Here is a 19,139-nt window from a genome sequence, read left to right as displayed (position 1 = left end):
GCCAGATTGGTGAAGGGAAGAAAAGGGTGTTCTTACCTAGAAAGGCTTCATTTCTGCATAGTGTTTTTTTTTATTTAGTGGTATTTATGCACTATATATTTATTTGGATGGGGAGGTAAAGCACCTGAGGAATGTAGAGTAACCACTTTTGCTCGAGGATATTTCCTTCATTACTTGGTTACAAAGTCCTGAACTTGAGCACTAAATTCGTTTTTATTTAGATAAATCATCATCATCAGCCATTTTCACTCCACTGCAGGATGAAGGCCTCTCCAGCAACTTTCCAGTTCATTCTGTTTTGTGCAATGGCCATTCATTTACTACCCACAAACCTCGGGAATTTCATCTGCCCATCTCCGTCGTCGTCTTCCAGGTTTTCTTCTAGCTCCTCTTGGGTACCATTCTGTTAATTTCTTAGTCCATTTGTCATCATGTCTTCGAGCTATGTGTCCTGCCCAAGACCATTTCAGTTCTTTAGTTTTGATAAGAATGTCATTTACTTGAGCTTGCTGCCTAATCCATGTGTTTCTCTTCTTATACAACAGTTTGATTCCCAATATAATTCGTTCCATTATTTGCTGTGTAGTTCTCAGCTTCTCTTCCATTCTTTTGGTGAGTGCCCAAGTTTCACTTCCATAAGTCATGATGGGGAGTATACATTGGTTCATTATTTTACATTTCAGACAAATTGGGATATTGTTCCCCACTATGTGAGTATATTTCCTCAATGCTATCCATCCAAAATTTATTCTTCTCTTGACTTCCATCCATTTATCATTAATGCAGCTAATGACTTGTCCCAGATAAGTATATGACTCCACCTATTCAATTATATCCCTTTCTATAGCATACTTGTTCATCATTACTTTTGTTTTGGCCGTATTCATCTTTAGTCCAAAATCCTTACTAACTCTGCATAACTGATTAAGTTTTTCCTCTAATTCTTTGGGATCGTGGCTCATGACCACACTGTCATCTGCAAATGGTTTAGGTACTCTCTATTCACATTGACTCATTTGTGCGACCAGTATAATCATCTGAAAGCTTCCTCAAAGGCAGCAGTAAACAACTTCGGAGATATTGTCTCTTCTTGTCGAACTCCTTTCTCAGTTTTAAATTCGCTACTGTCTTTGTCTAGTCTAATAAAAGAGGTAGTGTTCTCATATATTTTTTTTCAAAATTATAATATATGGGGTATCTATGCCTTTTTATAATCCACAAATGCCAGGCATAATGGTGTTTTATATTCATTTGCTTTCTCCATTAGCTGTGATATTACATGAAGGTGATCCATTGTTGAGAATCCTGTCCTAAAGCCAGCTTGCTCTTTTGGTTGATTGTCATCAAGTATTCTTTCTAATCTGTTAGTTGTTGTTATTTGGTTTTAATGGGCATTAGCAACTAAGGCCATATTGCTGCGGGGATATGCGGTGACCTTTCCACATCCTCTGTATTTGGTGGTCACGGGCTCGAACCCCGATCTAATCAAGAAGCGTGTACTACGCACTGCTGCTCCTTCCCACCTGGCTACGGAGGCACCAATCTGTTAGTAATGACCCTTGTAAACAACTTGTAGAGGTGTTGTAGATAACAAGCTAATTGTAGCTAATAACTTGTAGATAACAATCTAATTGGTCTGTAATTTCCAATTTCTGAATTATTTCCTTTCTTATGCAGCAAAACTATTATTGCATTATTCCACTCCTTAGGCATCACAGCTTTGCTAATGCATTTTGTGAAGATTCTTGCCAGTTTTTGTGTCATATCTCTTCCTCCCAATTTTAACAACTCTACAGTAACTTCATCTTCCTCCAGGGCTTTCTGATTCTTCATTTTCTCAATGCAATTTCTACATCATCAGGAAGGATATAGGGTATGTTGTATGTGTTACTAATTTGCAATCCACCTTCCCCACTGCTGGCATCATTTCCTCGCTCCTTGTATAATTCTCTATAGTAGTCTCCTGCTACTTGAATTATGCCTTCTGCTATTTATAAGTACACCATCGCTATTCTTCAGTTTCAGTATCATTTGTCTGTCTCTCTCTCTCTCTCTCTCTCTCTCTCTCTCTCTCTCTCTCTCTCTCTCTCTCTCTCTCTGTCTGTATTACTGCTCATGACTACTGATTTAAGTCCTTTGTTTTCCCTTAATGCTTGTTCTAGTTTTTTGTTGTATTAAATCTTCATATGTCCTCTCTGAGTCTCTTTCTAATGGCTTTGCATAACTCAGTATACTGAATTTTCTCCTTTTTAGTGTTTATCTTGCTCTTCATTTGTCACCTTCTGTTCATCATGACAAGTGTTTCATAACTAATTTTTTCTTCTTTGAATTTTTTTTACCTATAGGCTTCTTGAGCTTTATCACTTTTAGAAAGTTGTAATATTCCTCATTGATACCTTGGTCCTGAGCAGTCTGCAGAAGCTCAAACTTGTTCTTAAGCTGATTTAAGCCCTTTGTTCTCCATTAATGATTGTTCTACTTTTCTTGTGTTAAATCTCCTTATGTCCTCTCTAAATCGCTTTCTAATGACTTTGCCATAACTCAGTATACTGAATTTTCTCCTTGTCAGTGTTTATCTCGCTCTTCATTTGTCATCTTCGGTTCATCATGACAAAAGTGTTTCTTGACTAATTTTTTCTTATTTGGAGTTCTTTTTACCTTTAGGTTTCTCTGGCTTTATCACTTTCAGAAAGTTGTATTCCTCATCAATATCTTGTTCCTGAAAGGTCTGCAGAAGCTCAAACTTGTTCTTACGTTCCAGTACATACTGCTTTTTCTCCTCTTCTTCTGTTATCTCAAAGACCTTTGTGTTATTTACTCCAGTCATGTTTTTTACTTTCTTTTCTTACATCTATATCATGTGCATCTTACCATTCTGTGATCACTTCCAACCTTTACCTTGTTCAAGACAGTACCATCATTCACAATATATCTTCTGTTAGTGAGGATAAAGTAATTTTCATTAGTTGTTAGTCTGTTTGGGCTCTACCATGTCCACTCTCTGTTCGCCCTTTTTCCTAAAAAAAAGTGTTCATTGTTGACATTCCTCGAGATTCTGCAAATTCCACAAGTTTGTTCACCTCTTTCATTTCTTTAATAAAGAATTCTTCTTCTTCTTCTTCAATTCCAAAATTTCCTCTAGTTTCCCTTTCTGTGCTGTTTTCTCCCTTTCCAACTTTAGCATCGAAGTCCCCATAATGATAGTGTAGTGGGTGGGTTTTTGCTCATCTAGAAGACTCAATTTTTAATTTATTTTTAATTTTATTATTATTACCCATATGGTGCAAGGAAGCCTGAGGCTTTTGCTGCACCGGGCAAAAAAAAAAAATTTCTAAGTGACCCTCAGAGAGAGAGAGAGAGAGAGAGAGAGAGAGAGGGAAATCACCAAGAAAGAGAAGAATGATGAGATCCAGATCTTTGGCAAACCCATACTCACCGGATGTGAGCCCCTGGGGATTAGTGTGTACATTCCTTCAACCTCTTCATCCTCGTGGCTCGATGTTGGTGCATAGATCATATAACCTATAGCTAGTATGTCTTAGAAATTTTGAGTAGTAGTCTTAACACACTTGATGTACTTTTGAATTCCAAAATGTTTTTTTTATATCTTTATGGACCAGATGAGCAATCTTATGTTGTAACAGACCAAGTTCAGTTTCCATGCTTGGCAGCCTGGTCGTACCCAGAGATTCTTAACACACTGTGATCCTCTTGCTGCCTGAGTCTCAAGTGGAAGCCGCTGGGGACTGAGCGGAATTTGTTTTATCGTGCTGTCATGTGCTGAAGGGTTTGTTCTTTTCCTCTTCACACGGACCAGGTGTCTTGAAGAACCACTCTGCACATTCGTTGCCACCTAAGTGACGTAACAGGGCTTACCATCGAGAATGAGTGAATTTTAGGGAGACAGACCAACCAGACGTCTCCTAAATCTTCTGAAATAGAAAGATATTGGATCCGTCAGTGTTTTAGACTGATAACACACTGAATGCCTGTTCTCCGCTAAGCCCCCTAAGGAATTATTTACAGGGCACCAAAGTTATACTACCTTATCATAACCAGTTTGCCAGATAACTTCCTAAAGTATTTGCAGGCACAGATATTAAACTAATATTCTCTTCCTGTAACAAATTGCTAGTGTTTCGTATAGCGGTAATTTATAATTAGACTTTAATTTGATTAGGGTGCTAGCAGAATCAACCAAAAGTAGAAAGATTAATATACATTAGTAATTTTATTAAGATTAAGCCTGGAGGAAGACAAAATGCACCACCCAACCCCCTTGTTGTCATCTGTAAAATTACTGTGTAAATGGAAACTAAAATCTTAAACGTTGGAATGTAAAAGCCAAGAGTCTAAACGATAGACTTTCGAAAACATTCATCATCAGTTGACTGAAGATATGAGTAGAACTTGAGTTTAAAAAGGGTTCAAGAGTTCCCATGATGCTGTGCTCAGACACGAGGAAATTTTATGTATGTGACGCTCCATATTGAAGAAAGATTGGCGGGTGATTTTGCATTCAATATTTTGAGCAAAGTGTTATGGCAGAACCATTCTATTGCTAGTATTTTTTATAGCATTAATTTATAATTAGACTTTAATTTGATTAGGGTGATAGTGGAATCAACCAAAGGATTATGGTTATGAGCTTGTACGTGCTGTTTAAGCTCAGTACTTGACTGATTTGTTCTAAAATTATTGAAGTGGTAATACGCTCATGTATTTGCGGAGCTTCCTTCAATAAATATAAAGATGCACACATATATCATACACAGAATATTAACAACATAGTATATTTAATCAAATGTCAATCAGGTTGTGAGACGTGTTATATAGGCAGCGCCACTACAAAATATGGTTCTACAAAATCTGCAATACACAAGCATATTACCACTTCAATAATTTTAGGACAAATCAGTCAAGTACTGAGCTTATGCAGCATGTACAAGCTCATAACCATAATCCTTTGGTTGATTCTGCTATAACCTAATCAAATTAAAGTCTAATTATAAATTACTGCTATATAAAACACTAGCAATAGAATGGTTCTGCCATAATGCTTTGCTCGAAATATTGAATGCAAAATCACCTGCCAGTCTTTCTCCAATATGGAGCCTCACATATATAAAATTTCCTTGTGTCTGAGCACGGCATCATGGGAACTCTTGAACTGTTTTTAAACTCAAGTTCTACTCATATAAGTCTATCATTTAGACTCTTGGCTTTTTATGTTCCAACATTTAAGATTTTAGTTTCCGTTTAAACAGTAATTTTATAGATGACAACAAGGGGAATGGGTGGTGCATTTCTTCTTCCTCCAGGCTTAATTTTAATATAATTACTAATGTTTCTTAATCTTTCTACTTTTAATTAATTTATGCTTTTAATGTCTTCACCTTCAAAAACTTCAATGTAATTAACATGGATAAATTGAGGTAAGTACCGGAGAAATAAGCTTTTGCTAGAATATTGATTTGAGACATTGCAACTTGTTTGTATAATGTAGTGAAAACTATGCTTTGATTCATGATTGCTGCTTATGCAATGCTGATATATTTTGCAGAGTACATCTTGACTTGGTGCATATAGCCTTAGACACTAATGCACCATAAAATCTTTGAACAACCCCACCAACAGAGTACATCAGTAATGTGTATGTGGACTAAAGTTATTGTGATCTGTTTAGGTAGAATAGATGGAGAGTTAGATCTAATATAAAAGTTCCATTAAATAGTATAGCTATATTTTAGAGAAGTTTAATAACCTAAAGGACAATTTTTAAGATTGGCACTAGCCAGTAACAGGGAAAAGTTTGGTTACTGCTGCTGTTACATATTAAAATTCATATAATTTTCCTTTATACAATTTAAATTTGTAAGCCATAATGCGTTTTTTTTTTTAACGAAAAGACAATGGGAAAAGCTCATTAGAAATAACTTTGAACATCATATGTATACGATGAAATTTCCTACCTATTGTCTGTAATATTTCTTATTTTTATTTATTTTTATTTTTTCAGAAGATGATGAATTGCGTTTAACTTTCCCTGTTAGAGATGGAATAATTCTAGCACCATTTAGATTGGAACATAACTTAGCAGTGAGTAATCATGTCTTCCAACTGAAGCAGTCAGTCCACCAAACTCTGATGTTTCGCACAGATCTGGAGTTGCAACTGAAGTGCTTTCATCATGAAGATCGTCAGATGAACACTAACTGGCCTGCCTCTGTACAAGTTTCAGTTAATGCCACACCACTATCCATTGACAGGGGAGAAAATAAACTATCTCACAAGCCACTTTATCTGAAAGAAGTGTGTCAGCCAGGTCGTAATACCATTCAGATCACTGTAACAGCATGTTGTTGTGTAAGTTGGCATAGTTAATATGTACATATACAGTAAATCCTCAGTATTCATAGATTTAATATTTGTGGCTTTGATTATTCACAGACTGTCTTTGTATGGCATATCTATTTAAAATTCATGGTTTCAGTTATTCACGAGTAGTTTCTCTGTGCAAGCCCATGTTACATTTTCAGTATATATACATATTTGTGTGTCATCTCATCTATGTCTCTGAGATAGATGTAGATGACATCATGATTCAGCAGTGGATCAGGGTTTCATTGCAGCATTTAGATCACATTACATGCACTGCCATTGTGTGAGAATTCTCAAGTGGAGAGCAGTTCTTCTGTTACTCAGTGATTGTTGGAAAAAAGTAAATTGCCAACTTTATAATACATACGAGGTATCAAAAAATTTGTACTCTGACGTAGATAAAACATCAGTAGGAAGATGCCATTTTTCATATAAGTTGTCTACATATTCAATAACTAACATGTGAAATTTCATTCCCATAGATGATCATAGACCAGAGGTGGAGCCTAGAATCTGAGGAGGGACACTGGTTGACAAAGTGGAGTATCAAGCAGTGATACTCCACTTTGTCATTTGCAGTTCAAGAAAGCTCAGGAAATTGACAAAGAAATGAAAGCTGTAAAGTGTGTTAGTTGTCTGATGGCACCAGGGGTTTCCCCCATCTCCATGTTGTATTCTTTGTATGTGTGACACAGAACTCTGTGGTGGAAGCCAGAGATTTAAAAAGTGTGTGGGGAGTGATTAGTTGTGTAGTGTTATGTTCTGTTGTTTCTCTGATGATTTAGCCATTGGGTCCCTATTGGGACCCATACTTTACCAAGTCAGGCACTCAGTAGATTGTTTTAAGTACTCTGGCTGGCCCTGCTACCTAATTTCTGAGGTTTTCACTGGCAAGGCTTATATATATAAAAAAAGGGAAGGGGACACCAGAATTTGGAATGGCCAAAAGAGATTTACGAAAAAGCGATAGAATTTAGATGTTGATTAGAATTTGGTGGCATTGTTAGGGGCCTACTCGGTCGGTTTAGTTAGAGTGGGGGAGACTGAAGACTGGGGGAAACAGGTAGAAGGATGGGGACGATAGAGTAGGCACCCCCAAAGAGGTCAGTGGGGACGAGCCCCACCACGTGAAGTGTGTGGGGGGAGACAGAGATCCATCTCCTAACCCCCTCTGCCTGGAGATGGGGTTTTAAATGGAACCGTGTTTGAGTACCCAGTTCAGATTGCCAGATGTCGTATTGTGTCAATTCCGGTAGGATGGTCAAACTGCCCATTCTGCTCTGGGGGTAGGATATGTTAGCTGGCAGGTGTGGGAAGAGACACATTTACTCCATTCATGATCTGCATTCTCACTCTACTTGCATTCTGCTTTTATACTTTTTTCTTAAATTTTATATATATATATTTTTTTTTCACTCACTCATTCATCTTTTTTTTTACACTTTGCCACTGCAAACTTAAAAAAAGTCGTGGAAACATATTTTGCATCCTGTAGGAATAAATGGAGATATTGTAAAAATATCATAATGTGATGAACCCAATAACACATTTTTTTTTTGGTAATTCTTTCCAAGGCTTTGGAAGTTGAAATTTTCACTATATTATTAATCTATTTATCTGTTTGTAATTGCCTGTTTAGTTTGAAGGTGATGACTCTATGATCTGGTGTTATCCAGGCTGGCTGGACATACCAGTCTGTAATTTTATAGGCTTGAATATTGAATTGGTGGCAAGAGTGACATCAATGTCACTCTCCCACATGGTACTGCTAAAAGTTGGTAAGTTGTTAGGGTGAGATGGCTGTAAAATCTGATAATATCTGGCCATTGTGTGTACCTACTCTGTCTTCTGTACGGCTATGCCATTAAGGCTGACCGGCATTTGACATCATCGCACACTATGATATTTGCTGTAGGTAACAAATTTACGACTACTTATAAGTAATCTATAGTAAGGTTTGTCTTCACCTGGTCTTGCATAAAGAGATATAATATAGAACTGTCCAACTGCACTGGTAATATGTGCACACACTGCCAAACTACTAGGGAACAGAGGTGACCCACCTTTGTGTGACTGTAAGGTCAGTGTTTTTGACCACTATTGCTGTAGAAGGGACACCTGGGGTGTATTCTATTATTTTATGGCCTCTTGGGTATCCCTGAACCCTACCCATACGTGTGTAGGGTTCTTAGAGTACCAAGATATCTATTATTTTCTTCTAATTTGACTTTGATCTGATCTACAACAGTTCTTGTTCTTTGGGCATTCAATTGGAAGAGATTTAAAGCTTAGTCACATTTCTATCTGGCACATAGTTGGTCTTAGATTGTATTTTCATTTGCTCTTTATATTTGGTGGAGCAATTCAGTGTGTAATTCCAATGTACAGCTTTTTAAACTGAAAGATTGCGAACTTTTTTCGTAGTCTTTATTTATCATTTTCTTATAGCAGAAGCATATTTCATCCCTCATACTGTCTGCATGATCAGTCAGATGTGTTGCCTTACAGGCTGCACATTTTGGCTGCTGATTTTTATTTCTACAGTTATTATAGTCATGCCCAACCACTGCACAATGGCCACAGACAGGTTCTTTCTGACTGCAATCCCTGTCAGTGTGTCCAAATTTGACAATTATACCAATGAGCCAAAACATTATGACCACCTACCTAATATGATGTTGGTCCTTCACGTGCAGACAAAACAGCTCGTACCCAGCGAGGCATGGATGCTACAAGATTTCTAAACGTGTATTGTGGTATCTGGTACCAACACGTAACCATCAGATCCTTTAAATCCTGTAAGGTCTGTGGTTGAGACCCTGCAGATCGGAGTTGCTGTTCCAACACAAACCACAGATGCTCGATGGTATTGATGTCTGGGGAATTTGGAGGCCAGGGCAATACCTGGAAGTCTTCCTCGTGTTCTGTGAACCAGTCTCGAACCATCCGGGTGGTGTGGCATGGTGCATTATCCATCTGAAATACGGCACCGCCAGAGGGGAAGATCATTGACATTAAAGGGTGTACCTGGTCATCAGTGATGTTTAGTTAGGTGGTAGATGTCAGATTGCTCGGCACATGGATGACTAGACCCAGGGTATCCCAGCAGAACATCTCCCAAAACATGACACAGCCGCCACCGGCTTGTTTTTGTCCCATGGTGTGCATTCAGGTGGCATCACTTCCCCAGGTAAGCATCGCAAACGTACTGAGATTACCTTCTTCCAATCACTCAAGGTTCTGTTTCAATGCTCGCGTGCCCATTGTGGTCGCTGTCACGGTGAACCGTGGTTAGCATGGGCACTCAGAGTGGCCTTCAGCTACGCAGCCCCATTTTCAGCAGGGTTCGATGTACTGTGTGTTGTGACCCATTACTCCCATCACCAGCATTCTAATTACCAGCGAGTTGTGCCACAGTCGCCCTTCTGTTGCCACGTACCATCCGGGAGAGCCTTCACTCACCTCGAGCTTCGATGAGTGTCTTTGACGAGCCAAGAGAAGGAAGGCCATCAATATCCACACTGTCGGTGAGACGGTTGCAAAAGTTAGTTGAGCAACTGGTGCTGAGTGACATGTGTGACAATTCAATTCATCGTAAATGCAGTGGGAATTAGTTATGGGTCTGCCCAAAGCATTTTACATGACCAAAAAAAAAAAAAAAAAATTATTATTATAGGCCATCCGAATATTTAAATTCATCTGCCACTCATTGTGTATTATGTCAGTTAATTGCATGTGTTCTTTGGTCGATTTGTCTGTTTTGCTGGACGGAAAACCCGAGTTTCCTGGGGGAAAAAACTCTATCTACGCCTGCGACTGAATAACTCAGCCACGGATTGAAAAAAAAGCCCACTAACATTCCTCGCATCATCGATGGGATTCGAACCCATGCCTTTTCCACCCGGTTTGGGGAGGATGGTGACGATACCACTGTGCCACCCATGCAGCCCATTTTACATGACTTGCCTAAGGTCTCCTCATGAGGTAACAAGATTGCTGATACCTTTTGGAGAAGCAGTGTCAAATGCAATATTCTCACCAACTGTTGGATTTCTGTAATGCGGATGTTGAGAAATTTTGATCAGTTGGTGACAAATGATGAATGCTGGATGTACCAATATGATCCAAGCAAGGAATGCAAAGCAGTGGAAACAAACCTCCTTCCAAAAAGGCAAAGAGCACTCCATCTACGAAGAAGGTGATGTTGTCCATGTTTTGGGACAGAAAAGGGGTTATCCTGACAGATTACCTGCCTCGTGGTTTCACACTTACCGGAGAATACAACAGAAATCTTTTGAAAAAGTTAAGTGATGCTTCAAAGGTGAAAAGGTGTGGAATGTTAACCAAAAGTGTCCGTCTTCTGTCAGACAATGCACCGGCTCACACAGCCTCTGCCACCACAAACGTTGTTACCCAGTTCGGCTTTGAACTACTGCAGCACCCACCGTATTCTCCTGACCTATCACCATCAGGCTTTTTCTTTTTTCGAGAAATGAAGAAACCATTGCATGGATGCCACTTTGATTCATCTCAGGCAGTCATCAGTGAAGTGGAATCATAGTTTCAGGCAAAAAGTGCAGACTTCTGTGATAAAGGCATTAAACGACTGATCCATAGATGGGAGAAATGTGTTACTACTATACGTGGAGAGTACATAGAAAAGGATTAAAATTCCTGTGAAGTTTCACTTTTCTAGGGCTATTATTTCTAGGTAAAGGTACGAATTTTTTGATATCCCCCTTGTGTAATGGTATCTCTAGATGAAATGAAACCATCCCCTTGAATGTATTCTATGGAACCTATTGCCAAACACAAGAAAGAACTGAAAGTCATCTTATTGGTAGAAGAAGAGGTGCAGAGGTTCAGTTTGGCACATGATGTGGGATAGAAAGTTGTGATGATCTCAAAAGAAAGCAAAGAGCAGTAAGCATGAAGAGACTAGTCATAGTAGTAGTAGTGGCAAATGATGCAAGAAAACAAGCTTTTATATTTGCATCAGCCAAAAAAAAAAAAAAAAAAAACCACTACACACTTCACTCATCCATACTCTCCAAGAATTTGTCTAATTCTTCCTTGATTGCTGCTTATGCAATTACACTACTCAATAGAGTAGTGTAATTCAAAATACCTAATCAGGAAAATCACACTGCTGTACTGAGTAGCGTGATTCCTGGTGAGGCTGTGCAAGTGAAGTTGAGAAAGCGTGAAATTAGCAATATTGACATTTAAGATGTTATTTATTAGGAAATATTTTGAGCCAAAAGTCAAGTAAGGCTCCTGAAGTTGATGGCATGTACCCAGTAATTTTGAGGGAGGTTGCCAGAGAGTGCATTGAGGTTTATTATGAGGGCATCATTGGACTTGGGAGAGATTCCTCTGGATTAGAGAACTGCCAGTATGTTGTCAGTGCACTAGATCATCAAAAATGCGAACATCAATAATCCGAACGAGCTAGGATTTATTATTTTTTTATGCTGGTGCCATAATATAATTACAGTAAGGGCCAGTTACTGTGATCACGTTTGCAAATTGAATTTTGATTTTATTAAACAGCAATTCTGATAAGGAAAATTCAGCAGAATAACATCTACAGGCTATAAAAATGACAATATACAGTACAAATTTACACTTTTATTACTGTACCAATTAACAAAATTAAATGATACATGAAAATCGGAAGAATGTTATCCACAGGTTAGCAAAATAAATTTATGCTTGTGTACATAGCTTGATTAATATACATACAGTACTATCTAAACATAACACTTTGCAATTTGTTATTCAACACACTTTGTAATCGACATTTTTTTTTGGGTTATAAAATCTAAAACAGTCAAAAAAGATAAGCATAAATCAATAACAAAGAATACGACAGAGAAATTGCAGCTAACACAATAGGCACAAGTGAGATACGAAGTAAAAAGTTTATGAAGTTTAGATATAGGAATGAAGAGAAGATTCTAAATATTTATATGCAGAGTTCTATTTTACCATACTGAAGTTATGCCACCTTCTTCCTTGTCTTTTAAAAAGAAGCAGAAATTTTTAACAATTGAATCAAAGATTGAGATTTTAAACAGACTTTCAAAGGGTGAAAGCAGGTCTTTGTTAGCAAAATTTTGAGGTTGGAAAGTCAACCATAACAGACATTAAAAACAACAAGGAAAAAAATTTAAGTTCGCATTGAAATTTGATTCAGATGATGATGCAAAAAAAAAAAAAAAAAAAAATCTACAAGAACAGTTAATGACCCATCCCTCGAAGATGCCATTTATTTTGTGGTTCACATACAAAGATGAAGTTCAGGTGAACCCATATCTGGACCTTTCTTAGAATTAGCATTACTAGAGGCATTTGATGCAAGAAAGCAAGCTTATGCAGCATCAGCCAAAAAAAAAAAATAAATAAAAAATAACCACTTCCACTTCACCCTTCTGTTCGTTCGAAATACCTGTCCAGCTGAGCCTTAAACTTATTTAGGCTATCAACTTCCACGACAAGGGATGGAAGTCTGTTCCACCAACCAACCACCCGCTGGCTAAAGGCAAATTTCCTCACGTCTATCCTACATCTGTCTTTCCTCAATTTGAATTTATGCCCTCTCAGGTGATTATTCTGAGCAAGAGGAAGAATCCCATCAGCATTGAGCATGCTCAAACCATTCAAGGCTTTATACACCTCTATCAGATCACCTCGCTGGTCCTAGTCTCCAGACACTGTAATTTGCAAAACTTAAGCTTTTCTTCGTAAGAGCACCCCTTTGTTCCATTCACTACTCTTGTTGCCCTTCTCTGTACTCGTTCCAGCAGCTCTACATCCTTCTTGAAATGAGGCTTCCAGGCCTCTATACAGTACTCTAGGTGTGGTCTGACCATTGCCTTATACAAGGGAATAATCACCTCCTTATCCCTGCTAGAAAAATTCCTATACAGTAAACCCCCGCTATTCGCGGTATCTGTATTCGCGGTTTCGCGTATTCGCCATCGCCGATTTAATATAAAATGAAACCTAAAAAATGTGAATTTTAAAGCGCCGTGAATATTTTCCGCCATAAAAAAACATGGGCGTGGATAAAATTATCTTTCCCGGTCAAAACAGCGTTCAGTGGGTGGGGGGAGAGGGGTGACAAAATCGCGAGCGTGGATGTTTCTCACTAATCCTTGTTCTATGTGTTATGCGCTTGTTATGGAAGGTTTCGTCGTTTGCTTTTAATTTATATGCTTATAAATTGAATAAATTTATCAATTTATAAATTGCTATGCTTACAAAAGTGATAAATCTACCGTTTTGCAGTGTAAAAAAGACTTTTTCGAGTGTGTTAATGGAAGAAAGTGACTTTATTGTGGACAAGTTCTTTCTAACCCCTACAAAAATATGACTACGAATAACAAGAGAAATGTGAAAATATCAAAGAAGGTGATGACATTAGCGAATAAAATTGAGTTATTAGATAAAATTTCTAATGGTGAAAGTGTCTCCTCAGTGGCAAAACATTATAAAATCAATGAGTCAACGGTACGATCAATCAAAAATCGGAAGAAAAAATCCGCCGTAGTGTCCGTGAAAACGCGCTAATTGCTTCAAAAATTTGCTCTGTAACTCGTGATGTTAAATTAGAAAAAATGGAAAAAAACTTTAAATCTGTGGATAGAAGACCGAACTCAAAATAAAATTCCGTTAAATTCACTCATCATTCTTGAAAACGCAAAACTCCTTATCAACGCTTTAGTGAAACTGGTGATAGCACTGGCGGGATAGGTTTTTTAGCTAGCAAAGACGCTGGTTTGAAAGATTTGTTTGAAATTTCTAATAAATATTACATTTAATATTAAATTGTTTCTTATTTTCATTTCGATGCCATATGCTTGCATTTCACTAGGTACTGTCTATGTACATAGTCATATTATGAAGGTACATATAATACATACATAGACAAAATTTTAGACTAGTTTTTCTTATATATTTCATACTTTGGAACGGAACCCCTATATTACTATGGGAGCCATAACTCAGTATTCGCGTTTTCGGTATTCGCGGCATTTCTCAGGAACGTAACCCCCGCGAATAGCGGGGGTTACGTTCCTGAGAAATGTATATCATTGACAATACACCATGTAGTTGTATATCATTGACAATACACCTAGTAGTTGTATATCATTGACAATACACCATGATCTATTCTTGCAGCCCATCTGCACTACTCAGAGAACTTCATATCTGCCTGCACAACCACCCCAGGTCCCTTTCATTCTCTACCACTGTCAGTGTAGTACCACAGAGTTGATATGTTGCTCTGGGGTTGCTGTTTCCCATATGTAGTACTTTACATTTGTCAGTGTTAAACTTCATTTGCCACCTCTCAGCCCATCTGCTCAACCTTTCCAGATCCTGTTGCAGCAGCATAGTGTCAGTAGTGTCCTTGACAACCCTGCCAACCTTCGTATCGTCTGCAAACTTGGACATTAAGCTTGATATACCATCATCAATATCAACTATAAATACAGAAAACAATAATGGATCCAACACTGAACCCTGAGGGACTTCACTAATAACATTAGTCCACGATGAGCAGTGTCCATTGATTACCACTCTCTGTCTTCTCCCCCTCAACCACCCCTTTATCCATAGCAACAATTTGCCTCCAATGCCACACTGCTCCAATTTGTGCAGCAGTCTTCCATGTGCAACAGTATCAAAAGCCTTTCTAAGATCCAAGTATATAACATCAAAGTTATTCCCTGCATCCAGTTCTTTTGTGACTGCATCATAGTATCCAATCAAATTGGTCAGGCAAGACTTCCCCTTAACAAAACCACGCTGCGTCCGAGCTATAACTGAAGTCTTGTCTAGATGATCCTGCAGTGCTTCTTTAACCAGTGCCTCCATTAATTTTCCGGGAACAGAAGTTAAACTCACAGGTCTATAATTACTTGTGTCAGCCTTTGATCCTCCTTTGTGAATTGGGGTCACATTTGCACATCTCCAGTCCATGGGTACTTCCCCTGAGTCCAAGGAAGCTCTCATAATTATGGCTAAGGGTTTGCTTACTTCCTTTGCTGCCTCCTTTAATATAACTGGATAGATCCCATCCACCCCAGGTGCCTTTCTTGTGTTTATCTTCAACAATTTCTCCTCCACTTTACTCTCAGTTATTACAAGATTCTCTAGCTTACTGCCAGAGTTGAATACACCTCTGGCATTCCCCTTGCTGAATAACTCCTCAAGTGTGAATGTCGATGCAAAATATTCATTTAGTTTTTTGGCTACCTGAGCAGGATCATCAACAGTTGACCCATCGATATCAAGTGGACCAATCTGATTCATCCCCTTCCTTCTAGAGTTTACATAAGTAAAGAACTCTGCTGTTTTTCTTTGCATCCCTTGCCAAGGATTTCTCGTAATCTGCCTTCACCTGCCTAACCTCCTTTGTAACTTGGTTACAGATTAATTTGTATCTGTCATAGGCTTCTGTGTCATGTGTTAATTTGTATGTATCCCATGCATTTTTCTTCTCTGCCATATGTCTCATTAGTTCATCTGATATCCATTTAGGCCTAAACCTTGAACAATATTTCTTAGTTGGTATGTAAAGCCTAGTAGCTTCCAAGATAATTCTTTGAATGCTTCCCATTTTGAATTTGCTGTTGGTAACATCATCAGTTGGGTCCCACTGTATAGAATTTAAATACTGTCTTAGTCCATCGTAGTTGCCTTTACGAAAGTAATAACTCTTCCCTTTACCCCTAATGGTAGTTACCTCTTTGAGTAAATCCCATTTCAGCACAGTGTGGTCACTGCCAACTAGTGGTTCATTTATCTGCAGATTCTTAATGCGTGAAGAATCACTACTGATAATCAGATCAAGAGTATTACTCCCTCTAGTTGCCTCCCGAACATGCTGATGTAGAAAATAATCATCCAATAAATCCACAAAAGCCTTGCTAGTGTGTGAGTGACCAGCCCTCAAATTCCAGTCAATATCTGGGAAATTAATGTTTCCACTGAAGGATGTGATGGCACATTTTCTAGGATAAGCTATTCTTGTGTGAAAAGGTGCTGGATTTTAAGAAAAAATTAGGCGGCCCCTCAGATTTTAGACAGTACAGGCTGTCTAAAAACTTTAAATCATGGCATGACATTAGAGAACTTTACATTCAAGGGGAAATTTTTTATCTTGTGATTTTCCTGCAGCAGAATTGTTTAAAAAAAGTTTAGCAATCTTATGGGAAGTGAAGATTCCAAAGATGACATATACAATGCTGACGAGACTGGTCACTGCCTCGAAAATCTCTTTCATCTCGCTGTCAAACAACTTCTCCCCATGTTTAAAGTGAATAGAGAGCGAGCTACAGCTATCGTTTGTGCTAATGCCAGTGGGATTCGTGCTTTGCCATTGATGTCGATAGGAAAATCAAAGAAACTCCATTGTTTTAAAAATGTTTCCTGCCTCCCTGTAAACACTGGTAATCATTGGTAAACACTTTTGAATGAACTCAGAAGTGTTTACCAATGATTTTATTATGATTGTCAAAAAGTGTCGTGAATGAGTAGGCAAAATGGGCAAATGGCTTATCCTAGAAAATGTGCCATCACATCCTTCAATGGAAACATTAAACAAAATAAATTATGGATTCGAGGTAATGTTTCTTCCACCAAATGTTACTTCACTCCTCCAACCAGTGGACCAAGGAGTCATCAAAAAGTTGAAGAGAATCTACATAAAACGAGTCTTGCATCATTTACTTTTAGCAGAAAACAACAAAGAAAGCATCTTAGCATTTTCGAAAACGCTGTCTCAATAACAGCTGCTACATGTTAGCTGACACATGAGAATCGTTCGCTGCTCAGAATTTAAAAAAATGCTTGGACAAAACTGTGGCATATTGCAGAAGAAACTGTAGAAGATGAATAGAATTGAACTGACTGAGATGAGGGACAAATACTGAATGAAATGATCAAGTTGTTTCAGTCGATCTCTGGGTTTGAAGATTGCAATGATGCAGGAGTGTGGCTGGAAAATGATACTGATACTACAGGATTTCTGGTTTTAAATGAAAATGAAATTGCGAATATAAAAGAAACTGGAGCTCCTGAAAATGATATGGATGAAGACGACAATGAAGAAAATGACATCAGCACTAGGCCTATGCAGTGGTGAGCTGTGGTGGGCTCGTGAGAGTCCATTGTTATTTTTTTTTTAAATTTGTGAGTCCATTGTTGAAACATTTATTTATATTACAAATGAAATCCTGAATTTAATTCTTGAGTTTCCAGGGCTGGAACTACGGTGGGGTGAGCGGTCCCCCATCCTCATCATTTTAATGGCACAATCGACCAGTTATATATTTTAAAATTGTTTCATTTTTGAGTTAATTACAGTCGACCTCTGTTTAATGAATTTCTTCGTAGCAAATTTTTTTTTTTTTTGATTCCCCTTGGTTTCTATGAAAACATTTAAAATAATTTCCGTAGAACGAATGGATTATGAGAGACAACTTTATATGCATTGTTCTCACCTGTGGCCTTTGGGCAATGTAGGTAATTAGAAAGCGTGAATTAAGGGTGAAAGGGATTACCGTTCGACAACATTACTGGTGTCCGTAAAACCTATGCAGCCACATTCCGAGAAGTCGCGCTAGTTACATAATATGCTTTCCATGTCAGGTCAGATAATGGCCTCTGGTCAACCTGTGTTGTGGTTTCCCCTTTACTCTGACAAACAGGCGTATGTTTTTCTGAGAAGTGAGCGATCCACACGTTTCAGTAAATTTCTCCCGTCTATGTTTACGTGGTCACAGTATCTGAATATCCGAGCGATTCCGATATTTGCACAGTATTCAAAGAACTAGTGACAGTAGCGACGTCGTGTGTGTGTGGTGGGGGAAGGAATGTGGCAACTGAAATATTGAGTAAACATTTCTGAAGATAATGTTGGTAGATTTGGAAACTGCGTCGAGGCTTTCACTGAGAAGAAAATGTTCCAAAATATAATGGCATACAGGCAATAATTAAAAAAAAAAAAAAAAAAAACTGTATGCATTATATCACCAAACTCCAAAAACCAGTGCGAATTAAGGATTATTGCTAAAGTACTTGATGTGGAAACTATAAAGATTGGTCGTGTGTTCGGGCCATGACGGGCAGCTTGTAGCTTGCGGATGGCAATTGAGGATTGGAGGAATTATCCTGCTTTGTGCAAACATTTTGAATCAGAAAGTTAAATATTCTTGATTATTAAACCGACTTTTCAACCTGGAATTTCTTAACAATTTAGCACCAATGATCGACATCTTGCAGGAGCTCTCTTACCTTTCAGAAGCTTTACAAAGTCGCAGCATCACTATAGTAAAATCAGATAAATTAATTATTCTAACTATCAATGCTATCACTAATTTTAAAAATTCTGAAGGAAATTATGAAGCTAAAATTGAGAGCACGTTGAAAGTTGAAAGAATTTGAAGAATCGAAAGTAAGAACACATTTAAAAAATTACCTTGTGACATGTTATTAAGGATAAGTTATTAATGCAATTAGATAGTATGAACCAGAGCTGTAATGCTCAATACGTTCTACGTTGATATCAATAATTGTAAAATAATAAGAGAAGTTTACCTCGGTATAGTACGTACAAAGTACTATAGTAGTGTGGCACCTCCGTAGCCAGGTGGGCAGGAGCAGCAGTGTGTAGCACACGCTTCTTGATTAGACTGGGGTTCGAGCCCATGACCACCAAATATGGAGGATGCAGAAAGGTCAGG

At 38.1% G+C, this 19,139-nt stretch overlaps 1 protein-coding gene across 1 annotated transcript in view; it reads left to right on the top strand.

The window, feature by feature from the left end:
* The window catches only part of LOC150081696 (zinc finger MIZ domain-containing protein 1-like), an 811,610-nt gene that overhangs the window by 665,054 nt on the left and 127,417 nt on the right, over window positions 1–19,139 (top strand). The window contains exon 12 of the mRNA XM_090378811.1: window positions 6,020–6,366. Within this exon, the coding sequence (XP_090234937.1) occupies window positions 6,020–6,366 (347 nt within the window). The remainder of the gene's footprint in view (window positions 1–6,019; window positions 6,367–19,139) is intronic.

The sequence above is a fragment of the Mastigoproctus giganteus genome, chromosome 8 (genome assembly GCF_048544385.1).
Source record: "Mastigoproctus giganteus isolate SK-2022 chromosome 8, ASM4854438v1, whole genome shotgun sequence".
Lineage (NCBI taxonomy): Eukaryota > Metazoa > Arthropoda > Arachnida > Uropygi > Thelyphonidae > Mastigoproctus > Mastigoproctus giganteus.
This window is presented reverse-complemented; position numbering and strand designations above follow the sequence as displayed.